Below are 25,811 nucleotides of genomic sequence, written 5' to 3'. Positions count from 1 at the left end.
CTACTCACCAGACGAATGTAGGCTCAAGAGAAGCCATGAGTTTGGGAATGGCTTCATTGTGCTGCTGGAAGGATCAAACCAAGCCAAGAATGGGAACATCTTAGTTCGAGGAATTTATTGGCCGTGATGATCCTGTGCTCCAGAGGAAACTCCTGGAATGATGACACTGCTTTGAAGTTATTGACAGAAAGTGGCCAAGATCTAATAACTCTGTATGAGAATTCAAAGTTCAGTTCTGGATGCCAATTAAGGATTTCTCTTTTTCTGGAACTCCATGAACAAATCTCTAACATTCTGTCCCAAGCAGCTTCGGGCCAGAGAGACTCAACGTCTTATGCCAGGGTTCAGAGCTCACCATTCAAACTCCAGAAAATCAATCAATGAATAACGAGCAAGTAAAAACTTGATCCCCTTATAAATAAACACCGCCAGTTATATTTATTTATTCTTTAGTAGCCTGTCTTGCAATGACTTGACAAACGGAGTATTTCGTAAAACACTTACAATAATCCATGCATTCACTTCTTCAAACCAAGCCAATGAGGAAAGATTGAAAGAACTGGACATGTGTAGCCTTGAGAAAAGAAGAGAGAGGGGTGAGATGATAACACTTTTCACATATTTGAAATGCTGTCCTGCAGAGGGGCAGGATCCATCCTCCATCATCCCAGAGTGCCGGACACGTACCAAGGGGCTCAAGCCACAGGAAGCCAATTTCAGGCTGAGCTTTGAACCAAGCTCATAAAAGAAATGGCAACCAGGAGCAGGAGGTGAGCGGCCACAGAAGTGCCGACTCCTGTTGGATCGGCAGCAGCTCAGAACCTCGCAGGCACCTGCGCTGGCAGGAGGGGGAGCTTCCCTCGCCACTCACCTCCTGCTTGCCGCTCCTCTGTCCCAGCGGCCTGGTGCTTCCAAGGCCACAGACTGGCGGTTGGGTGACCCCTGCGTTAGAGCATTATTTGAGGGAATGGAACCAAAGACCAAATTGGGAGGTGATGAGCACTCCAAAGCTGGCGGCATTCAAGAGAAAATTGGACAACCTGACCTGCTTTGATGGGGATTCCTGCCTTGAGCAGGGGTTGTACTTGATGGCCTTTTGGGCCCCTTCAATTCCATTTGTCTGTGATTCTGCAATCCATTCATTAAGGGGAAGGAGGGAAGAAAATGTAAGAAAACAGAGACTGTGACAAGCAGGAATGCTCAGAACATGCGACGCTGTGGATTAGCTGGACTGCAATTCCCATCATCCCCAGTCAGGATAGCCAATGCGGTGGACGATGGGATTTGCCATTCAGCAGCATCTAGAAGAACCGAATTTTTCCATATCTATCTTAGAGCCTGCTCCACTAAGTTTAGTCACAAGCACACATACCTGAGGTTGAGTCGTTCTAACATTATGCAGACTTGCTTTGAAGCCAGTTTCATGGACATCAATGGATTCGCATCCCCTTCAAGAGGTAAAAGGGTGGCAAGATCTGTATTCAGGAGAGGAAGGCTGTCTCGTGAAAGCAAGGGAAGGACAAGGTCAAATCTGCAGAACAGGGCATGAATGGGTGGTAAGAGGAAAGATCAATTAATGGGCTGCAACTATAGAAGATGTGGCCAAGGACAAGCATTATAAAAGATATCAGAGGACAAACCTATTCATTCCCCTCTTCCCAGCAATAGGATGTGATTCGGAAGCATTAGAACAAAGTGGCCCCAAAAGGCACACACTTCTGGGTCCAGCTGCTATTCTCAGTTGCAGTTCAAGCAACAGAGATAAATTTTCCTGGCCGTCACCTTTCCGTTCCTGGTACAGATCAGAGATTTCATAATCGTGTAACTTGCCACACTGGATCATCCAACTGTCTTGGATGGTTTAGGACGGCTGGTTCCTACTCAGTTGCTTTAGGTAAAGGAGCGGATTTCTGGGGCTCTTTTTTTGAAACCACTATGAAACCTATGAAACATCATCAGGACGTTTAGGAACCTCTCCAGATGAGAGGTGCAACCAAAGAAAGGCTCGCCCGGCTCGCCCCCAGGTGGCCCTGACGCCCTCCGCATGCACTCGCCTTTCCCGAGTCGGCGCGCAAAGCTTCACGGCCGCCGCGGCTCCGCGCCTCGCACACATGGCCTTACCTTCGACCTGCGCATTATTCCACTGACACCGGCTTATGGAAGCAATAGAATTCTGCCCATTACACCTTAATCACCGCGGGCCATGGGGAGGAATACGAGCAAGGACTCCATCACTAGTGGGGACTTACACTGAAACTGGGCATTGTTCAACTTACACCGGCCTCTGTGAAAAATAGAATTCTGAACAGTTCACAGCAGGTTATGTTCATTGAAGCTGCCTTGGCGATAACAAGGGTTATATATCCAGAGAAAGGAAATAAAGAACGAGAATGGTATTTGGTGTGAATTCAGCAAAAATGACACCAAGGAAACACTCGGGTGCAGGCATTTCACACAACTGGGAGAGCAGCTTTGTTGCCTGGGCTTTTAAAGATCAGGAGGAAGGGGAAGACCCTCCGTGTCTGTTGGTGTCTGCATTGCTGTTGATGGCACTTAAACAGGCTTCTGGTGAGACTCAAATGGAGAAATGCCCACTTTTGAACAGTGGTTCCTACTCTCGGGTCCCCTGGGGGACTTGCACGTCTTCCTACATCAGATAACAGCTTCTCCTGGACGGAAAATGGAAGCAATGATGTCAGAGCAGACTTACCCCTCACATTGACCTGATGCACACCTGACACCACCTGACACCATGGGTGGGGGAACTTTGAAAAAGGACCATTTCTCTGAAAGAGTTCCAGTCGCTGTTTCCACGAAACCACCAAAGTTGAGTCGAAAGATCACCAAAGTGGTCAGCACAAAGGCCCATCATTGCAGCTCCCAGGACGGCCACCAACTGCTCCATCAAGGTCAATTCCCTTCCTGGGTCTCACCTTCTACCTGAGAGGGTCACTCTGAGCCACGGGCCTGGAAGGATATAGCTCTTGGAGAAACAGAGAAACCCTAGGAAACAGAATCAAGACGTTTAGGAATCTCTCCACCATCAGACGAAACGCGCGGACTCTCCTTCTGGTCCATCATTGCAGCTTCCAGGACGGTCGCCCCCTGCTCCAAGGAGCTCAATTCCTCCCCCTGGGTCTCACCTTCTGCCTGAGTAGGTCGCTCTGGGCTGCCGGCCTGGAAGGATATAGCTCTTGGTGAAACAGAGAAACCCTACAAAACAGAATCAGGACGTTTAGGAATCTCTCCCCCATCAGACGAAACGCTCCGACTCTCCTTCTGGTCCATCACTGCAGCTCCAGGACGGCCGCCCCCTGCTCTAAGGAGCTCAATTCCTCCCCCTGGGTCTCACCTTCTGCCTGAGTAGGTCGCTCTGGGACGCTGGCCTGGAAGGATAGCGCTCTTCGTGAAACAGCTTAACCCTAGGAAATAGAATCAGGATGTTTAGGAAGCTCTCCACCATCAGATGAAATGCACGGATTCTCCTTCTGGTCCATCACTGCAGTTTCCAGGATGGCCGCCCCCTGCTCCAAGGAGCTCAATTCCTCCCCCTGGGTCTCACCTTCTGCCTGAGTAGGTCGCTTTGGGACGCCAGCCTGGAAGGATAGAGCTCTTGGTGAAAGAGCTAAACCCTAGGAAACAGAATCAGGACGTTTAGGAATCTCTCCCCTATCAGACAAAACGCTCCGACTCTCCTTCTGGTCCATCATTGCACCTCCCAGGACGGCTGCCCCCTGCTCCAAGGAGCTCAATTCCTCCCACTGGGTCTCACCTTCTGCCTGAGTAGGTCGCTCTGGGCTGCCGGCCTGGGAGGATATAGCTGTTGGTGAAACAGCTAAACCCTAGAAAACAGAATCAGGACGTTTAGGAATCTCTCCACCATCAGACGAAACACATGGATTCTCCTTCTGGTCCATCACTGCAGTTTCCAGGATGGCCGCCCCCTGCTCCAAGGAGCTCAATTCCTCCCCCTGGGTCTCACCTTCTGCCTGAGTAGGTCGCTTTGGGACGCCAGCCTGGAAGGATAGAGCTCTTGGTGAAAGAGCTAAACCCTAGAAAACAGAATCAGGACATTTAGGAATCTCTCCACCGTCAGACGAAACGCACGGATTCTCTTTCTGGTCCATCATTGCAGCTTCCAGGACGGCCGCCCCCTCCTCCAAGGAGCTCAATTCCTCCCCCTGGGTCTCACCTTCTGCCTGAATAGGTTGCTCTGGGACGCCGGCCTGGAAGGATATAGTTCTTGGAGAATGAGAAAAACTCTAGGAAACAGAATCAGAAAGTTTAGGAATCTGCTTAGATTGGATTCTTGAGAGCAAAAAGTGTGACACCTTTCATAACCACAGGCAATTCTGGCAACTGTATTATACAAGGATTTGATCTGCTCTGCTTCTTTTAGTTGGCTGGATTGCTCAGTGATTTAGGCAGTGGGCTACAGAGAAAAGAGTCATCCTGCACCTGTACAGAATTGCTTGGAAATGACTAGAGCTTCTCCAAGTGTTTGCTAGGACCTCCCTCCAGCTGCTCCTTCTCCACCCGTGGCCAGGGAGCCTCACCTGTAGAGAACGTTCCTCTGGTGTCCAGTAGTGACTTTATCAGGATGGAACTATAGAAACAGAGGATCTGCCTGGAGTGCCGTCAGTTGACCGGCTCTGTACACTGCTTCTAGTATAGAAGGTGAAACATTTCGTCCTCCAGACACCCCTCGTGGCTGCAGAGGAGGAGTCTGCTCGGCTGTGTTCTGTAGAGTCGTGGAGTGCAACCAGGAGGACGTGGCGAGTGCAATACCATTTCCTTAGCTGGACCACGGGGGGGGGGGGCGGGGGAGTAAAAGAGGCAAACTGAGTGTGTTCCTCATTGCTTGTTGATGTAAAATACGACAGTGGGATTGTAGGTAACTACCTGAACATGGTGATCTGTTGGGAGGCCTTCAAACACACAGAACGCTTTCCTGGCTTTCTAAATGGTTGAGGTGAAGCTGTGGTTCTGTAGTGGATCATAGGCGGTGTATGAAGGTGTCGTTGCAATGGAGCCTCCGGGTCCTAGGGCTGGTGTCCCTTTTATTTGGAAAGACAAGCGTAGAGCTTGGAATGTCCTGATGATGTAGCCGTCGTGGTCGTTGGCTCACCAGGTCAATTGAGATGCCAAGTCTTCTTTAAGTTTCACTGACTTGGAGGGAGAGGGTCGAATAAATAAAGATAGCCTTGGCTCGGAAATTCTCCATGGAATGGGTAGCAAAGGTAGAGGCTGTGGCCCAGGTGGCTGTTTTACAGACGTCTGTTAGGTCAGCCGCTCTGAGAAAGGCCAAGGAGGAGGCAGCAAGAGCTCTAGCAGAGTCTGTCCAGGCGGTTTGGAGGCAGTTTTCCCTTGAAAGGAAACTGGAGAACCTTTAGATGAATCAGGATAGCTCACCAAAAACTTCTTGGCCGATTTTTTAAAAAGAGTAACGGGAGGTATAAAATGCCAAGGCTCATCAGAATGCAAAGACTGCAGAGAATGTTCTCGGTCGTTGGAAAGTGAAGGGAAGACGGTCAGAAGCATGATGGGTAATAGCCGCCAGGAAAAGGGTTTTGAGGGATAAAAGTCTTTCCAGGATCGTTGCTAGCAGTCCAAATGCTAGCCGGTATGCTACATGGTGGAGGACCGGCTGAAGGGATTATTGGAGATCTGGTGGTCTCTGCGAGAGGAGAAAGTTCTGCAGACGTTCTAGGACATTTTTGAGAGTGGGGTTGCCAGAAGACAAAGGCAGAATCCACATTTTCAGGTGAATGTGCAGTTCTGGCAGCGATACGTACTTTGAAAGCATAGAGGAAGAGATCCTGCTTGAAGAGGCAGAGGAGGAGAGCAGGAGCAGCATCCAAGCTCATTGGCACAATGGAGGAGTTATGGGATAATGCACACTGGGAGAAGGAGTTCCACTTGCAAGTAGATAGAATAGTTGTGGAAAGCTTTCAGGCTTTCCCCCAATAATTGGGCCATTGAGAACGTATCTTCCAGGCCGTGAGGCATAACGTTTGGAGATCTGAATGGAAGATCCTGTCGTGGTCCAGTAACAGGAAATGTGGCATCCGTGGGAGGAGAAGAAATCCCAGGTCCGGAGATCATAGGGTTGTGAACCACAGCTGATGGTGCCACCAATTTCATGGAAAAATGAATACAACATTGGAATTGTCCTGTGGGATCTTGATGATCCTTTGGAGACGCGTGGTGGGAGAAATAGGTATAAGAGGCCCGGAGACCCCGTGGTTGTAGTTTCAGGCGGGATGTGCTGTCACGAGGAAATATATATAAAAGTCAGACATGACTTTAGGAAGTCACGTAAGATCCTGGTAAAGAATTACTTTGTCAGGATGGAGTTGTAGAAAAGGAGGATCCACTCGGAGGTCTGCCAGCTCAATGGCTCTGTGAGCTGGTGTAATAGCAGCCAGGAAAAGCGTTTTGAGGGATAAAAGTCTTTCCAGGATCGTTGCTAGCAGTCCAAATGCTAGCCGGTATGCTACATGGTGGAGGACCAGCTGAAGGGATTATTGGAGATCTGGTGGTCTCTGCGAGAGGAGAAAGTTCTGCAGACGTTCTAGGACATTTTTGAGAGTGGGGTGCCAGAAGACAAAGGCAGAATCCACATTTTGAGGTGAATGTGCAGTTCTGGCAGCGATACGTACTTTGAAAGCATAGAGGAAGAGATCCTGCTTGAAGAGGCAGAGGAGGAGAGCAGGAGCAGCATCCAAGCTCATTGGCGCAATGGAGGAGTTATGGGATAATGCACACTGGGAGAAGGAGTTCCACTTGCAAGTAGATAGAATAGTTGTGGAAAGCTTTCAGGCTTTCCCCCAATAATTGGGCCGTGAGGTGTAACGTTTGGAGATCTGAATGGAAGATCCTGTCGTGGTCCAGTAACAGGAAATGTGGCATCCGTGGGAGGAGAAGAAATCCCAGTTCCGGAGATCATAGGGTTGTGAACCACAGCTGATGGCGCCACCAATTTCATGGAAAAATGAATACAACATTGGAATTGTCCTGTGGGATCTTGATGATCCTTCTTTGGAGACGCGTGGTGGGAGAAATAAGTATAAGAGGCCCGGAGACCCCGTGGTTGTAGTTTCAGGCGGGATGTGCTGTCGCAAGGAAATATATATAAAAGTCAGACATGACCTTAGGACGTCATGTAAGATCCTGGTAAAGAATTACTTTGTCAGGATGGAGTTGTAGAAAAGGAGGATCCACTTGGAGGTCTGCCAGCTCAATGGCTCTGTGAGCTGGTGTAATAGCAGCCAGGAAAAGGGTTTTGAGGGATAAAAGTCTTTTCAGTTTTGTTGCTAGCAGTCCAAATGCTAGCCTTTATGCTACCCAGTGGAGGACCAGCTGAAGGGATCATTGGAGATCTGTTGGTCTCTGCAAGTGGAGAATGTTCTGCAGCCCTTCTAGGAAGTTTTTGAGAGTGGGGTGCCAGAAGACAAAGGCAGAATCCACATTTTGAGGTAAATGTGCAGTTCTGGCAGCGATACATACTTTGAAAGCATAGAGGAAGAGATCCTGCTTGAAGAGGCAGAGGAGGAGAGCAGGAGCAGCATCCAAGCTCATTGGCGCAATGGAGGAGTTATGGGATAATGCACATTGGGAGAAGGATTTCCACTTGCAAATAGATAGAATAGTTGTGGAAAGCTTTCAGGCTTTCCCCCAATAATTGGGCCACTGAGGACGTATCTTCCAGGCCGTGAGGCGTAACGTTTGGAGATCTGAATGGAAGATCCTGTCGTGGTCCAGTAACAGGAAATGTGGCATCCGTGGGAGGCGAAGAAATCCCAGGTCCGGAGATCATAGGGTCATGAACCACAGCTGATGGTGCCACCAATTTCATGGAGAAATGGATACAACATTGGAATTGTCCTGTGGGATCTTGATGATCCTTCTTTGGAGACGCGTGGTGGGAGAAATAAGTATAAGAGGCCCGGAGACCCCGTGGTTGTAGTTTCAGGCGGGATGTGCTGTCGCAAGGAAATATATATAAAAGTCAGACATGACCTTAGGACGTCATGTAAGATCCTGGTAAAGAATTACTTTGTCAGGATGGAGTTGTAGAAAAGGAGGATCCACTTGGAGGTCTGCCAGCTCAATGGCTCTGTGAGCTGGTGTAATAGCCGCCAGGAAAAGGGTTTTGAGGGATAAAAGTCTTTTCAGTTTTGTTGCTAGCAGTCCAAATGCTAGCCTTTATGCTACCCAGTGGAGGACCAGCTGAAGGGATCATTGGAGATCTGTTGGTCTCTGCAAGTGGAGAATGTTCTGCAGCCCTTCTAGGAAGTTTTTGAGAGTGGAGTGCCGGATGACAAAGGCAGAGTCCGCATTTTGAAGCAAATGTGCAATTCTGGCAGCGATACATACTTTGAAAGCATAGTGGAAGAGATCCTGCTTGAAGAGGCAGAGGAGGAGAGCAGGAGCAGCATCCAAGCTCATTGGCGCAATGCAGGAGTTATGGGATAATGCACATTGGGAGAAGGATTTCCACTTGCAAATAGATAGAATAGTTGTGGAAAGCTTTCAGGCTTTCCCCCAATAATTGGGCCACTGAGGACGTATCTTCCAGGCCGTGAGGCGTAACGTTTGGAGATCTGAATGGAAGATCCGATCGTGGTCCAGTAACAAGAAATGTGGCATCCGTGGGAGGCGAAGAAATCCCAGGTCCGGAGATCACAGGGTCATGAACCACAGCTGATGGTGCCACCAATTTCATGGAGAAATGGATACAACATTGGAATTGTCCTGTGGCATCTTGATGATCCTTCTTTGGAGACGTGGGGTGGGAGGGAAGAGGTATAGGAGGCCCGGAGACCCCGTGGTTGTAGTTTCAGGCGGCATGTGCGGTCACGCCCAGAAGCTACAGCCTAGAGCAGCAGTAGGTTGTCTTGTCAGCGTTCCGACATAAAGGAACTGCTTCCGCTGGATAAAGATGGGCAATGGAAGCAGGTGATGACTGAGGAGAGAGACCCCTTCCCTTCACTTCTTGCAAAACAGAGACCACCGGTTGCACAGCTCAGGAAAAAGGACCATCTCTCAGGAAGAGTTTCAGTCGCCCGTTCCAAGAATTCATGAAATCTGACTTGAAAGGTCACCAAAGCAGTCAGCGCAAAGAAAACTAGAAAACAGAATCAGGAAGTTTAGGAATAAGTCCAGATGTCATGTTTGAAAACAAAAAGTGTGACCATACTGAAAAATATGTGGTTCATTCTGGGATCTGTGTTCTATTGGAATTTAAATTGATCTGCTTCTGAGCTCCTTGTTACCTACGTCTCTTGCTCCAGGAGTTCACTGGAAAGGTTGCCATCTGATCAGAATTGACTTGACAACATGCAGTTCGTTTAACCCATGAGGTCAAATTGACTGGATCCTTAAATTGAACACCCTAGTACCTCGTGGGTTAAACAAAGTAACAGACTTTCTCCCTTTATTAGGAGGACACTGCTGCAAACACTTTCAATTAATTGTGGAGCTGGTATAGACCAAAGAAAGGTGCAGAGCATATAAAGTCTATAATAAGGATGTGACTCGAAAAAGCTTGAAAAACTCTGCTCAAAGAGTTTCCGCATTAGAGAAGCTCCTCAGTCAAACTCACCCCATCCCAGTCTGAATGAAACCCTAGCAACAGCCCTAGCCGGAACCCCAATGCTCAACCTAAACCTAAACCCACACCCAGCCATTCTACCCCCCATCCGATTCAAGCCAAACTATACCTTCTGTGCTGCTCAAGAAACGGGAGTTCTCATCCATGCAGAAGATCCACCAACCAGGAGGGATGGGCTGCACAGAAGACTCTGAATAGATGACCTATCCAGAAGGCCATCACCAGGATTAAGAAAAAACACACACACAATTCTTGGAAGCATTAGGCATGCATGCTGACAACTCAGCATGGGGACCTGGGACCGCTTGAAGAGCTGTTGACCCACGTCTTTGTGTTGAGACCGAGGAAGAGATTTTCCAGCATGGGCACCCAAATATTGATAGATGTTTTTAAAAAATGCAGTTAACCAATAGCTTCTGAGAGTCATTGGAGAAATGTTCTAGCTCTGAGCAGAAAAACACCAGTTTTCTCTCCATTGGAGTAGATGTGTTGCCTACACAAGACAAAAGTCATGATGAAAAGGCCACAATGGTCGTTTTGCTGAAAATGATCAGTTGAAAGTCTCTTCAGCATTTAAATGAAAATGGAAAAGATAAAATTGATTTTGTGTTCAATACCATGAATATTAAATGGTGAAAGGAAACCTAGCCATGAAGAGCCACCAAAATTATCTAGCATAAGACATTATTTGAACTAGGAAGGCTTCTTTTTTTTTCCCCAAGAGGCTATAACATGAGATCTGGATTTCTTCACTTCTTGTTATTAACTATGGTTTTTCTTTCTTTAGTCCATATGCTTTTTCTGTGACTCAGCCAAATAGAACCCATTATTGGTAGAAACGTTGGGTTCCCTGAAGGTTGGGTAGAAAATGAGAACGTCTGGAAGTTCTGTCCATGCATTTCAAAAAATGCACTGAACAAAATGTCTTTTGGAAAGATCAAGGTGTGAGCTGTTGCCAAATAAGTAGAGTCTGTAGATGGCACTTTGCTCCCGAGAGTTAAGTGGAGGGACTCGGTAAACGCCAAAATGGAAGAGGATTTGATAACAGAGCAGGAAAAAATCATCCTTTCCTTGGGAAGTCACGCTCGGGAACTCTGGTTTCCCCAAACCGATTCATGGCAGGTCATCACACAGGAGTCAGTAGAGACGGGAGAGGAAATTGGCATTCACAATCCTCGATGGCAGCTTGAGGATAGTCAAGGAGGAGACAGGAAATCAAGTGAATGAGACCGTCCCAATTCCGCAGCATTTCCTCTGTGGTTTGTCTAGGTAGCAATGATGTCAACGTTGATGAGATGTGAGGGAGACACATCAGAACAATATTTTAGAAATGGAAGCTATTAAATGCAACTCTTTCTTTTGCCTCATAATCTCTCCAATATACCACGGAAGAATACATCGTCTGGGCATGGAAACAAACGAATGCATAGAATTAGTGCACCAGGCTCACAACAACCCCTGTGACTTTGGGTGTGATCGGCTGGCCACTTAGCCTGCCGTCTGGCCCATTGAGAGGAGAAATGATTTGCAATGAAATAACTGAGCAAAAAATGAAAACAGGAAGATCCTCATTGGACATTTTAAAAGCCTCTGATAGCGTGGAACAGCCAATGTCCAGAACGTTGCTAGGCTCTTGGGGTATTCCGCAAGGAAGTCTCCTTGCCCCTATATTGTTGGCTGTCGTGACAGCTTTATAGGCAAATTGGTATGAAGCAAGACAAAATAATCAGGGATATGGGTTTTGATTTCACAGTTAAGATTAGTTCATTTGCAGGCCATACAGGAAGTCTTTCCCTGAAAAATTGGTGTACTGAGAGGGGCTTGCTCTATTGTTTATTTGTGGTTATTATTTTAAGCCCAGCACCTTCCGATGGGGCTTGCTCTGTTGTAAATTTTTTGGGTTTTTTGTTTGTTTGTTTTAAGCCCCAGCGCCTTCCGATGGGGCTTCCTCTGTTGTTTATTTTTGGTCATTTTTAAAAAGCTCCAGTGCCTTCTGATGGGGTTTGCTCTGTTGTTTATTTATTTATTTTTTTGGTGGTTGTTGTGGGTTCTTCGGGCTCTTTGATCGTGTTCTGAACGTTTTATTTATTTATTTATTTATTTATTTATTTATTTATTTAATTTTTATTTATTTATTTATTTATTTATTTATTTGTTTATTTATTTATTTATTTATTTATTTATTTATTTGATTTATACCACCCCCATCTGGTCTACTCGACCACTCTTCCTAACCTAGGTTGGTGTTCCTAACAATTTTGCCAGTCTCTGTCCTCATCTTCAGAGGACAGGATTGGCACTCTGTGCTCTGGTGCAGTTTTTGGGCAGTTGAGTATTTATAGCTGTGGAATCATCTTCAAAGTTCCGATTTGCACGGTCTACCAGTGTTTTCATTATGCCCTTTTTTGCTGTGGGTGGTGGTTGGATTTTTTGTTTAGATACTGGTCTGTGTAGGTGGGTTTTCTGTAGACCTTGTACCCCAATAGGAGGTCAGTTTTGCGTACGACCATGACATCTATGAACGGGAGTTGGCCCTCCCACCAAGACTATATGGACTCTCCAAAATCCATAAGGACCCAATCCCACTCAGGCCCATTGTAAGTGCCATCGGCTCCCCAGCATATGAATTAGCCAAATACCTAGCCACCCTCCTGCAGAGCCACATTGGAGAAACCTCATCCTTCATCAAAGACTCAGAACATTTCCTAAGCAAGATCAGCACCCTAAAACTCAACCCTGCAAAAAAGACTGATCAGCTTTCATGTAGCATCTCTGTTCACTAAGGTACTAATAAGGTCACTCTGACACTCCTCCAGCAGATCTTTCCAGAGCACATCAAGGCCCTTTTCCAACACTGCCTAACAACCAGCTATTTGGAGCCATGGTGAAGAAAAATTGGAAGAATTTCTAAACCATCTCAACAGCATCCACCCAAATATACAATTCACCATGGAAAAAAAAATAGAGGGCCACCTCCCATTCTTAGACGGCATGGTCGTACGCAAAACTGACCTATTGGGACACAAGGTCTAAGGAAAACCCACCCACACAGACAGGTACCTACACAAAAACTCCAACCACCACCCATAGCAAAAGAGAAGCATAATCAAAACAATGGTGGACCGTGCAAATCGGAACTGTGAAGCTCTTAGCACTGAACTCAACCATCTGAATTGGGCCCTACAGGCAAACAGCTACAGTGGTGCCTCGCACAGCGAAGTTAATCCGTTCCAGATTAACCCTCGCTGTGTGAAAGCATCGTTGAACGGGGCAAGAAAACCAATTGGAACGCATTAAACAGTGTTTAATGCGTTCCAATTGGGCTGAATACTCACTGTTCAACGATGCTGGTAGTCATTTAAGCGCCCTCCCCTCGATGAACGAGGGTGCGAAAACGCTGCGATCAGCTGTCCGGCGGGTCCAAAATGGCCGCCGGAACAGCCGAAAGGGCCGGGTGCAGCGTTTTCGTGCCCTTGGTAAGCGAGGGGAGGGCGCGAAAATGCTGCGCGCAGCCATTTTGGCTGTTCCGGCAGCGTTTTCGCGTCCTCCCCTTGCTTACGAAGGGCGCGAAAACGCTGCGCCCCGCCCTTTCAGCTGTTCCGGCGGTCATTTTGAAGCCGCGGAACAGCTGATCGGCGGGTCGCAAAGCGAAGGTCGGTAAGCGAACTGCTTACCGCCGTTTGCTCTGTGATTCATGCCCTATCTAGGTGCCGTTTCGCGATCGCTTTTGCGATCGCAAAAACAGCACCGTTGCACGGATTCGTCACTCTACGGAGCGACCATTCTGCGAGGCACCACTGTACTTCGAAAATGAAACCACAAGTGCCATCAAACTAAGAAAACAACACCAAACTGAAGATGAAAAACAGCCACCCACAAATAAATTCTTTCTGCCATACCTAAGAGGGGTCACGGACCGCATGGGGAAACTTTTGAAAAAACACAACCTACAAACGGTATTCAAGCCCACCACAAAAATACAACCAATGTTACGGTCAGCAAAGAACATAAGGGACTCCTCACCACTGCAGGAGTATACTGGATACCTTGCAGTTGTGGCCAGGTATATATTGGAACCATAAAATGAAGCATCCACACTACAATCAAAGAAAATGAGAGACACTGCAAACTAAAACAACTGGAAAAATCGGCAGTAGCTGAACATGCCCTAAAACAAACTGGACAGGAAATTCTATTTCAAAATACTGAAATGCTGGACAACACCAAAAATCATGACGATTTTAAAACTCAACAAAGCTTGGCTCCCAGCACTGAAATGTACAGCCTACAAAAGGTCAACAAACTCTACACAGCCACAAGCACTAGGGATGATTGCACAAAAAAGACCAGCTAACAACACCCATCCATCACAGGGACAGATAATCTCTCCTCCTTATCACAACAATGCACCCGCAACAAAAACACACTGATCACCATAGTCACCCATCTCCTAAAAAGGACAAAAGCTGATCCCGCAGCTATAAATATTCAACCCCCAAACAAACTGCACCAGAGCACAGAGCGCTACTCCTGTCCCTCTGAAGATGCTGGCCACAGAAACTGGTGAGATGTTAGGAAGAACAACCTTCAGAACACGGCCAAAGAGCCCAAAGAACCCACAACAACCATTAGATCAGGGGTGAGGGAACCTTTTTACCTAAACACCCCCAAATTTATTTACATTGACATAACCCCCCCCCTTGGCTCTTGCTGTCCATGGCCGACACCTGCCCCTTCTGTGCTCGCCCGGGACCTGTGGCCACCGTCCAGGCAGCCAGTCTGGACCTGCCACACCACTGGGAAAGCGCGTCCTTGGAGAGGGCTGGCAGGTCCACTGGCCATGAGCTCAGGGGAGGCGGGGTGGGAAGGGGGCCTCCTTGCCTGGGGGTAAAATGCCTGCAGTGGCCATCCCCATTACCCCCAGGATTTTCATTTTTACCCCATTTGGGGTAATTTACCCCTGTTTCCTAATTTTTATAACAATTTTTAATATTTTTTCCCTTTTAAGAACAATTTTTAAAATATAGAACCATGAGTATAATGAAATTGAATTGAATAAAATATTCTATAAAACTTAGCTGATTAATACTATCGCGTAAAATTAAAGATTGTAACCTATATATTTTTTTAAAGAGAATAACATATTTTTTTTCTTTTTTAATTTTTTTTAAAGAGAAAAGTTTGTATAATGACACACTATGGGCTAATTTTTATAACACTTTTAAATATTTTTTACTTTTTAAGAACAATTTTTAAAATATAAAATCATGAGTATAATGAAATTGAATTGAATAAAATATTCTATAAAACTTAGTTGATTAATACTATAGCATAAAATTAAAGATTGTAACCTATATATATTTGTAAAGAGAATAACATATATTTTTTTCTTTTTTTAATTTTTTTTAAAGAGAAAAGTTTGTATAATGACACACTATGGGCTAATTTTTATAACAATTTTAAATATTTTTTACTTTTTAAGAACAATTTTTAAAATATAGAATCCTGAGTATAATGAAATTGAATTTAATAAAATATTCTATAAAACCTAGTTGATTAATATTATCACTTATAAAATTAAAGGTTGTAACCTATATATTTTTTAAAGAGAATAACATATTTTTTTTTATATTTAAAATTTTTTAAAAAACAATTTGAGGTGGTGAGGATGGTCTCCTTTTGAAAAATCACCAGGGCAGCAGTGATGTGTAGCATCTGCCACAACATGTGCCACAGCATCTGGGAAGGGGCAGGCAATGATGTTTGGCAAACAGGGCCATTTGAAAAACTAGCGGATAATTTAAATGGATTCCGGCATGAACGAGGGGGTGGAACCTGTTGGCATTAGGCCTTGTGCCGCTCCCAGCTCCATGGCCCCACTTTAGCAATCTTCAGTGGATCTGAGGCGTGAAATGCTGTTCTGATGTGGGTCCTCTCTCATCTGATGGCTTTTGCTTTGGCTTTTGTCAATCCGCGTCTCTTCCATTTTCTTCCTTTCAGGCTTGGAGACCGATGGTTTTTTTGGTTTTTGTTTTTGTTTTGTGGTCTGAGTCACAGTCTTCACGCGAGAGGTTTCGCTCTTCAGGCTTCACCTTGGCATCAGGAAGGAGAGAAGGGAAGGTGATCTCCGCTTTCTGTCCGGTGGCCCTTCTCTGCGCTGAGCCATTTCTCCTTCTCCTCAAGAAGGCTGGTGTTCTCTGCATGTATTTGGGTGGCCGCATCTGGAGGGGGCTCCGAGGTGCTCACCAACTGGCTTCCTCATCTTCAAGTTCTTCGATGAGGAGATCGTCTGCGTGGAGAAGAGGGGGACCTTGTTAGAAGAGCTTAATAATTGCACAGAGGCATCATCAAAATACTCACCGAGCTATCCTGCCAGATGGGCTGCCGGAGAGGATCCCTTACCTGGATAGGCCTGGAGGCCCTGGAGCGCCGCCGGCTGGTTTGCGCTGCCGTGCTCGGCCTCGCTCATCCAGACCTGGAGAGAGACAAGAAGGCTTACTCACCGTCAGAGGTTTCCTTTTCACCCTTTCCCAAAGGGACCAGCCCAAAGTCATTCGGGCAACTTACCTCTGCCCCCAACAGGTCGTTTGCCATTCCAATTAAGGAATGGAAGAGGAGGAGCCCAGGGTTGGAGGTGGGGGGAGCGGGCAGGGGGAGTCCCTGCCGGGCAGTCTCCAGGAAGATGGCTTTCTCCTCTGGAAACAGCTCCCCGAACACCTAGAAAAAAAGAGAGAGGGTTGGGGGGGGCCGAGGGAGTTAGTTTTAGGTGTGTGTGTGCGTGTTATTCAGCCCCTTCCTCTTCCTCCCAGGCAAGCAGCCTTTGTCCTGACCTCCACGATGGAAAGCAGGTGGTCTCTGCTCGGGTCCTCCTCTATCAGCCCCCGAAGGAGATGTTCTCCCATCTTGGTGGCGTTCCTGAAGGCCTCCTGCAAGAGAAGGAAGGTGCCTTTGTTGAGCTTCCCCTTGATTTCTCAGGAGCCCCTTCCAAGGAAGGAAGGAAAAGGGGCTGGAAGGAAGCCAAGGACTGACCTCTCCCTTCGGATCCTGGCTTGGCTCCTCCAGGATGGTCAACGCACGGAGGGCCAAGCGAAGGAAGCGGGCCTCCAGGTCCTTCGGGGTCCTTGGCTGCATTTTGCTGTGGAGAGGAAAAGGAAAGTGAGAGAGGGGGGGCTGGGAGGGAGGGAAGATCGTCCTACAACTGGTGGGAGAGGGTGCTCCAGCAGACCAGCTCTTTGGCAGGGCGTGAGGGCTGGCCACCCCATGGGGCTCCCTATGTTCTCTCCCCCCCCACTAATTCCCCCGCCCTTCACCCACCCAGGACCCTTCACCCCTTGCTCTTCTAGTGTCTCGCCTTCCTGCCCTTCCCTCTGCCTCACCACCCCCAACCATCTGCTAATCCTTTGCCCCCCCAACCCGGTGTCCCAGCCCCCACCCCACCCCAGAAGACCTACCTCAGCTGGTAGACAGCAACCATGGCCCAAGGCAGGAGGTCGCTGGGCGTGGGTTCTGGCTGGTGCTCCTCCATCAGCTCCTAAAAGAGATCAAGGAGGGAGAGGAGGAGGGTCAGTCCCCCGAGGCTTTCAGGGGAAGGCCTCCTGCCCCATTCGGATACCCATCCTCTGCTGTCCTCCCTTTCCAGGCGGTGAAATGGCTCCGTTTCTCTTCCGAGGCCTTTGCACAAGCCCCAGGAGTTCAAACTCCATCCTTTCCAGGCAGTCAGGAATGCAGTGGTTTATAAACCTTGGGTGCCCAAGCGTTTCGGGACTCAAACACCCAGAAGCCTTCACTTCTAGCTGTGCTGGCCAGGATTTCTGGGAGTTGTAGTCCAAGAACACCTTGGCACCCAAGGTTAGGAATCACGGCATTCAAGGCACTGGCCGCGTCTCCCCAAAGGGCTGCCTGGCTGGCAGGGAGGATCACCAGCCCCCCCCCCGACTTCCAAAATGAAAAGGAAGGCGCCAGCACTCACCACGACCGCAGCAACCAGCTCTGCCTTGGAATAGGGGACAGCCAGTTCGTCCCTGTTGGCAGCCAAGGAATCCATGCTGCAGGCTTTAATGTCCTTGAAGAACCGAATACTAAAGTATTCGTCAAGGACAACCTGGAGGTGGGAGGAGGAGAAGGTCACCATTATTTGGGGGGCTCTCTCTCTCTCTCTCTCTCTCTCTCTGCCTTTCCTGACATTCCCCCAAAGACAGACCCCGTGAGGGCTCTGGAGGAGAGGGGAAGGTCAGGAGAGGCTTTCCCCTTCCCCTCCCACACCCTGGGATCCCCGAGGGGGGATTCCTAGGAGGGCTGTACCTGCTGTCTCCTGCTGGCCATGGCGAGCTCGATGACCCACCCTGGCAGATCATCGATGGCCTGCGAATCCAGCGAGGAGCACATGGATGCTGTAAGGGAGCACCTCATGAGGCTGTCCTCGGAGGAGGAATCCTTCGATGCTTCCAGGGAGCATCGGGAGGAAGGTCTGCGCTCCCCAACTGCCTTGGTGACATTGGCAGCCTTGGGGAGGCCTCCGGTGTTCTGCTCGCCAGCAGGGTGGACCTTCCTCTTCCTCCCGAAGCAGGGCAGCCTCTCCCATAGCTTCCTCGGTCTCTGCCCTTCAGCTTGGTCCTTTCTCCCAAAGAGGCTTCTTAGCCTGGATAACCTAGAAGAACGGAAGAAGAGGAGACAGGAATGAGGGCTTGGAGTGCCCACCTGACCTCTGTGGGTAGACAGTGGGGCGAATGCGGGAGAGATAACTTCTCTGCCTGGACCAAAGATCTAGGAAAGATGGGGCCATCTTGGCCTTTACTTGGGGGGGGGAGTTCCAAAGTCTTGGGGGGAATGGCAGAGAAGTCCCTCTCTTTCGCGTCCCCACCCAATGTGAAGACGGAGGGGCCAAAGGAGAGGCTTCTCCTGAAGATCTTAACCAGGTCAGAAAGGGAGAGAGAGTGGGGGGGGGGGCCTTGGAGACATCTTGGACTAAATCTTTGTAGGGCATTCTAGGGAAAAAGCCGCCCTTTGAATTGGGACTGGAAACAGATTGGCCGCAAATAAGCCAGGAAGATGGTTAGCATATAGAATAAAAAGAGAGAGAGAAAAAACAAGAATTACGGAAATATTGGATAAGGAAGAGAAGGAAATCTATACGCAAAAGGAGATTGAAAAAGAAATTCTATGCTGGCCTCTATAAGAGAAGTAGAGCAGGAGAAACAAATGGAGTATTTGAATAAATCTCCAAAATGGAGGCTTGACTCCCAACAACTTGAGAAATTAAACACATCAATCACAATGGAGGAGATTCAAGAGGCATGGAAAAAAACAGAAAAGTGGGAAGATATTGAGTCCAAGGGAGTAGTACCAAATACATGGAAAGAGGCACACATCTCATTAAGGCATAAAGAGGGGACTGAAAAGAACAAAATCAAGAATTACAGACCAATCTCTCTACTAAATGTGGATTATAAGATCTTCACAACCAATAGAGCCTCAAGATTAAAGGAAATATTGGGAGAAATAATACATAAAGACCAAACAGGTTTCCTCCCTAAAAGGAAATTGTCATCAAACATAAGGACAATAATAGACATTTTAGAATATTATGAACTACATCCAGGAAAGCAGATGATGCTAATTTTCCTAGACGCAGAGAAAGCCTTTGATAATGTCAACTGGGAGTTTATGATGTTACTTCCGGTTCCGGCTCAGCCAGGCAGCACGCTCATGGCTAAGCAGCGGTGATTTTATCTTTATTTTATCTAATTTTATATGTTTTTATCGCTTTTGTTTAGCTGAAGCTCCTATTTTACTCTGGCTGGAGACATGATTTTAACCTTGGCAAAAGTAAATACAGAGATAATGACCACTGGAGCTGCCGAGAGAAATTAGAAATACTTCCTGCCTCTGTATCGCAAAATTAAAACAACTGAAGCCTGGGAAGAAAACAGAAGGAAATAACACCACTTAATCCGTTCTGGGAGCAGGTTGGTACCCCAGAAAGTTCATAAATTGACCTACCATTTCCCATTGAAATGCATGGGAACGGAATTAATCCGGTCCAGCATTTAAAAAACAACAACAAAAAAAAACAAAAATAAAAATAAAAGAGCAAGTCCCACGTTGGGACTGAAAACACACACACACACACACTAACCACAGAAAAATAACCCCCCAGTCCAAACCCACCCTCCAAAACCCACACATAAATGTATTTTTAAAAAGGACTTACCGGTCCGAAGCCTCCCGGCACCCTGCTGGCTCCACGTGGCCGGGGGTGAGCGGCCAGGGGCCTGACCTGCTCTAGCCTCCCGGCCCTCTGCTGGCTCCACTTGGCCGGGGGCGAGCGGCCAGGGGCACGGCCTGCTCTAGCCTCCCGGCCCTCTGCTGGCTCCACTTGGCCGGGGGCGAGCGGCCAGGGGCCTGACCTGCTCTAGCCTCCCGGCCCTCTGCTGGCTCCACTTGGCCGGGGGCGAGCGGTCAGGGGCACAGCCTGCTCTAGCCTCCCGGCCCTCTGCTGGCTCCACTTGGCCGGGGGCGAGCGGCCAGGGGCCTGACCTGCTCTAGCCTCCCGGCCCTCTGCTGGCTCCACTTGGCCGGGGGCGAGCGGCCAGGGGCCTGACCTGCTCTAGCCTCCCGGCCCTCTACTGGCTCCACTTGGCCGGGGGCGAGCGGCCAGGGGCCCGGCCTGCTCTAGCCTCCCTGCCCTCTGCTGGCTCCACTTGGCCGGGGGCGAGCAGCCAGGGGCCCGGCCTGCTCTAGCCTCCCAGCCCCTGGCTGGTTCTGTGCGGCCGGGGGCGAGCGGCCAGGGGCCCGGCCTGCTCTACCAAGCCAGCTGGCCAGGGAGGAATCGGCTCCCTCCTTCCACCCGACGGTGAGTCCCCTTCGCGCCAGCTGAGCTCAGCTCAGCGTGAAGAGGACCCTGTGTCGGGTGAAAGGAGGGAGCCAATTTCTCCCTGGCCGCATGGCTTGCTTTTCCAAACAAGAAGCAAGCCAGCCAGCTAGGGAGGAATTGGCTCCCTCCTTCCACTCAGCCCATTAAAACTCTCTCTGCCACAAGAGGGGAAATGACTTCAAAGGCAGAAGAACTGATCATTCAGGAGCTAAATGGGGCACCAGACACTCAAGTATGGCGTTGTGCCCCAGAAAGCAACCCAAAATCTGCATCTAAAGTTGAACTTTTATCATGGAATGTGGCAGGCTGGACCAGATGTATCTCTCATACCCATGATACTCCTTTCTTTCGCAGCAAATATGACATCATTCTTTTGCAAGAAACATGGTCTGACAAAGATATAATACTAGATGGTTTCAACTCTTTCATCGTAAAGGCAATTCCAGGGCGCGGACCAGGGAGACTGAAGGGGGGACTGAGCATTCTGGTATCAACGGCTCTGAAAGTGAAATCTACGATGAAACCCCCCCTTGAGACAGCTGGCCATGGCAGTAGTACTTACAGGAAGTATGAAAACCCTATTGATCATTAACATATATTTACCTCCTACATCTAGAAAAGCAGAAACAGAAGGAAATTGGACAGACCTTGAAAATTATGTAAGAGAGCTTATCATGGAACACCCGGATGCTTTGGTCCTGGCTGGTGGGGATCTAAACGCCCGTATGGGACCAGATGACGACTATCTGGGAACCAAATTTAAGATGATAGCCAATATAAGAAATGATAATGTGGGGACCCTGAGTCAGGAGAGGGCATCTAAAGATCAACGTGCAAACTTTGCTCAGGCCTGTCTGTGCAAATTTGCTTACAGATTGGGCCTCTCAGTTTTAAATGGCACAATCACAGGTGATACGCCAGGAAAATACACATTTATGGCAGCATCCAAAGCTAGTACAATTGACTACATCCTGGTGTGCAGAGAGCTCCTTTCCGTGGTTGAAACTCTCCAAGTACTGCGTTACATGGAGGGGGATCATTTGTCCCTACATCTAAGTTTTCACCTAAACATTAGAAATCTAAGACATAAGACATAGACATAAGAAATTTATTGTCATTGCACTCACAAGTGGGTGCAACGAAATGAGATGCTCTTCCCCAAGATAAAATTGGACAACAGCACTCCAAAAAAAAAAGTTAAAATATACACAACACTCACCATACCAATATAGACACAGAACCAAGCTATCAGACTGAAATCACAGCATTGGAAAGAGTGGGTTGCCGAGTAAGATGGTCACCTAAACTGGCACAAAATGTAAAGCAGTTTTTAACCTCGAAAAATCTGATTGATGCCTTTAATCCAGTAGGAAGCCAGACAGTCCACCAGAATCCTATAGATACATATGAAATTCTCTTACAACAGCTAAATCCACATCTTAGCCACTCATATAGCAGGAACCTTCAGAAATCATATAACCAATCCAAACCTTGGTTCAACCAAAGCTGTAAGGCAGCAAAACAATTAGTAAATGAGACATGGCAGGAATACCTGAGAGCAGAAGACCAGGTCACAAAAGAGGCCCTCCTAAAACTATTGATACAAAGAAAAGAATACAAACAGTGGATACAACAGAAAAGTTTTTTAAAAAGGACTTACTGTATCACAAAGGGATGTTGTTAACCTATAAAGAATTACATAACAGAGAACAAAATATAAAAAGTAAGCAAGAATTAGAGGAACTAGGGGTGGCAACAGATTGGTGGGCATTGAATAAATTAGAATCAAGATATAGAAAAGATAGAAATTTGGGCTTTTTTGAAGGTGAAGTACAGGTAGATGAACTGTGAATCTATGCTGATGAGAAAACAATAAAGAAAATGTATACATACTTATTGGAATATGAACTGGAGGACGAGAGGGTAAAGGAGACAATGATAAAATGGGCAAGTGATTTTGGTTATAATATTGATATTGATCACTGGGTGATGATGTGGAAAGACTGTTATAAAATGATTAAGCCAGTAAATCTAAGAGAAAATATCCTCAAAATATTTTACAGATGGCATTATACTCCTATAAAACTGGAAAAATATGTCAGAAGGTAGCAGCAATAACTGTTGGAAATGTAAAAAAAAAAAGGTAGGAACTTATTACCATACGTGGTGGTCATGTGAAAAAGCCAGGGTTTATTGGTTACAGTTGTGGGAAATAATAAAAGGAATCATTCAAAAGAAATTAAATTTTAAACCAGAAATAGCACTATTAAATATTATGCCAGAAATTACTGATAAGAAAACCAAATATTGTTTGATGTATATATTGGTAGCAGCAAGGTTACTCTGGGCCCAAAAATGGGAAAGGGAAGACATACCTACCATGGAGGAGTTCCTGAAGAAGCTGTTGGACATTACAGAACTAGATCCATTGTCAGAAGCACTAGGAGATCCACCAGGAGACTATCCAAAACCAAGTGGGAACTTAATACACGTTTGGGCCCAGGGACAGGTCTGAAGACAGGGCAAAAGGATTGTTGGGCTTTGTTTTTTCTTTTTTCTCTTTTTGCTTTCAATGCTGTCTGGAATTTGGAAAGGTTGGGATGCAATGAGGTCTGAATCTCTGTCCTCAAAGGGGGGGGAAGGGTTTGGGGTGTTTGTATGGTATGAAGCTCCACAAAACGTGGCTCCCAGCGATCAAACAGAATACGTGCAAAAGGTCAACAATCTCTACCCACCCACAAGGACAGGGGACCACGACACACAAAAGACCCGCTAATGACACCCATCAACCACAGGAACAGATAGTCTCTTCCCCTTAGCACGACAAGACACCCACAACAATACACACTATTTACACATCTACAGGAAAAAGACAAAAGCCTATCTCACAGCCATAAATACTGCACTCCCAAGCCAACTACACCAGAGCGCAGGTTGCGGTCCTCTGAAGAGGCCCATGGCCACAGAGACTGGCGAAACGTCAGGAAGAAGAACAACCGTCAGAACACGGCCAAAGAGCCCGAAAAAAACAACAGCAGAACAACCATTAGATCCCGGCCGTGAAAGCCTTCGCAAATAAAATACAAATAAAATCCAAAACAAAACAAAACCCCCCTCTGACCTCCCCACAGCCATCCCCCCACCCGAATGAAGGGCCCAACCTTGAGGGAGGAGACCCAGAAATCTACTTACATTTTCGCTCCTTCACCGATGTGGTTGCCCAAGGAGTCCAAAATAAATTTTGGCCTCGCTTGGGCAGACGCTTGGCTCCTCCAGTCCTAGTGCACTGGTCACTAGGACAGGCAGCCACGCAATGAGGCCCTCCAGCCTCCGGCACGGTCAAGAAGGCCGGACGGGTCACAATGGCCGGAGAGAAGGGACAGCCAATCAGGGAGGGGCAGCCCCGGAGGGCTTTGGGCCTGCTTTCCCCAAGAAAGCCTTGGGCCCGATTTTGCCCTCCGAGGAGCTCAGGCTTCCCCTCTGCGGAGAAAAATAAAATAATTGACATGTTTCTCCTCAGCTGCGTGCTTTGCAGGCCCTCAGACCAAACAAGGGCCTGAACTGATATAAGGAACACAAGGCCTCATCCCAAGAATCCTAGCATTTGTTTAAAAAGGAAATCAAGTTTCTAGTCCACATAAAGGCTGTGATGGGCCCAAATGTGGGGGCCCCTGGCTATCAAAAGTGTTATGGAGGCCCCTTCACAACCAGCCTCTGCTCTCTCCTTTAGTGGGGTTGTTGCACAACAAATCACCACAGGATTTTTTAAAAATGTGGATTAAAGTCAGTTCTGAGGAGGGCCGTCTCTGGGATCAGGACCCCAGAACTTAAGCTCCATTAGTTTCCTGGGAGAGCTCCCCATGGATAAAGACTTTGGGGTGGCTGAGCCATGACTGGTGGGGTGGGGGGTGAAGAGGTGAAATGGCAGGCTGTGGCTGATGTCTGGGGAAGCTGATGTCTGTATCATCTCCCTCGGCTCCCTTCTCTTGCTCCCTTTTGAAAAGACTCCTCTGGGACTGTGGAGAGCGTGAAAAAGGTGGATTTCTCCATATGAGATACACGTGAAGCCCCTGAGTGTGTCTGCACAGTTGCACCATGTGGATAACCCCTTAGCCATTGCATGCAACCTTATAAAAATGTCTCTGCAATTTAGAAAGGAACTCTATGAACCGTTTGCCTGAACACCCAGTCAAATAAAAGTACTTTGCAGTTGTAACAAATGATTGGGGAGAGCACACATAAAGCTATTAGAGATTGCCTTTGAAGATTGCGTTGAATGTCTGGTGCCAGAATCAGGATGGGGCCCCTGCAGTTGACCAAGGCTGGAACGGATGCCTGGTTTGAAAGGAAAGGAAAGGAAAAAGGGCTGGAGCAGCCAAAGCAGTGGATTCAGGAATGGGCTTCTTCAGCAGGAGGAATATGTGTGTGTGAGAAGATATGACAATGAATTGTGTGTTTCCCGTAAGTCCCACATGGCTGCATCTGACCTGCAAGGTCCCTGCTGAAGTTGGGTACGATTACTGGAACCTCCGAGTCCTTCTGCCAGGCACCCTTGCCAGCTTTGCCAACTTCAATTGCGCCATACCCACCAGGCACCCGGGGCTGTTTTGCAAGAAGCCGAGTTCTGCTTCACACAGTCTCCTCCTCCCAAGAAGTGGTCAGAGATAGGGGATGGAAATAAACGGTCCTTGTCCTTGCCGGGGAGAGTTTCATTCTCTTCCATAAGTCAGGATTCAAGACCTGTAGCCCTCCAGTTAATGCCACCAGGAGAGGTTTTGGGTCTGTCTTGCCTACTGTGGTTGCCCATGCCAACCTGAGCCTTGAGGTCTGCAACAAGGAAGGTTTATACGCGCACACCAAGAGCAAAGACGACAGTCCCATTCCTCCTTTTTTCCTCTAACTCTGGTGTGAGTGTACCTGCTGGAATGGTTTCGGCCAGCATCAAAGCTGAGTCGTGGCCAGCTCCTGTGGCCTGGGTTGTTTGGGGTGGCATCTTTTCCCTTGTGCCTCATCAAGAGGGCAGAGAGGAGGGATGGGGGTTTCTCTGCTCCCCTTTGGGCACTGGCAGTTCCACAAGCACCCCAGTCTTGGGGGGTCTTCTCTATAAATATATGGAGACATGGACTCAAAAGGACCTTCCTTCGTGCTGGAGAGGTCCAGAGACAGGGAGGTCTTGGAGTAGATCTGGACCAGCTGAGGTGACTGACCCAAGAAAGGCCTTGTTCAATACCATGTGGCAGAGGCCAAGGATAGGAGTCCAAGGGCACTTCTGGGAAGAACTGGCTCAGGGGGGCTCGGGGGGGATGGCAAGGATAAGTGCGA

General features: G+C 47.8%; 2 protein-coding genes across 2 annotated transcripts in view; both read right to left on the bottom strand.

Moving 5' to 3' along the window:
• LOC140702031 (uncharacterized) overlaps window positions 1–25,811 on the bottom strand; it is a 51,317-nt gene that overhangs the window by 3,667 nt on the left and 21,839 nt on the right. The gene's annotated exons all lie outside the window — the stretch shown is intronic.
• Window positions 13,536–19,635, bottom strand: LOC144584246 (uncharacterized). The gene is made up of 9 exons (XM_078379957.1): window positions 19,616–19,635; window positions 17,918–18,263; window positions 17,586–17,717; window positions 17,068–17,147; window positions 16,646–16,751; window positions 16,447–16,542; window positions 16,184–16,333; window positions 16,019–16,091; window positions 13,536–15,905 (listed from the first exon to the last, which is right to left on the bottom strand). The coding sequence occupies exons 1-9, from the start codon at window positions 19,633–19,635 to the stop codon at window positions 15,859–15,861; spliced, it is 1,050 nt and encodes a 349-aa protein (XP_078236083.1). The 3' UTR covers window positions 13,536–15,858.

This window comes from Pogona vitticeps, chromosome 9, assembly GCF_051106095.1.
Source record: "Pogona vitticeps strain Pit_001003342236 chromosome 9, PviZW2.1, whole genome shotgun sequence".
NCBI lineage: Eukaryota > Metazoa > Chordata > Lepidosauria > Squamata > Agamidae > Pogona > Pogona vitticeps.
This window is presented reverse-complemented; position numbering and strand designations above follow the sequence as displayed.

What these genes read in the sequence shown, in the direction of transcription:
- LOC144584246 (XM_078379957.1), bottom strand. Translation starts at nt 19,635, where the DNA reads ATGCATTTCAATGGGAAATG. An exon ending in GTTGCTGTCTACCAGCTGAG is followed by an intron (nt 16,752 to 17,067) that starts GTAGGTCTTCTG and finishes TCCTCTCCACAG; the next exon opens with CAAAATGCAGCCAAGGACCC. An exon ending in GCCAGGATCCGAAGGGAGAG is followed by an intron (nt 16,543 to 16,645) that starts GTCAGTCCTTGG and finishes CTTCTCTTGCAG; the next exon opens with GAGGCCTTCAGGAACGCCAC.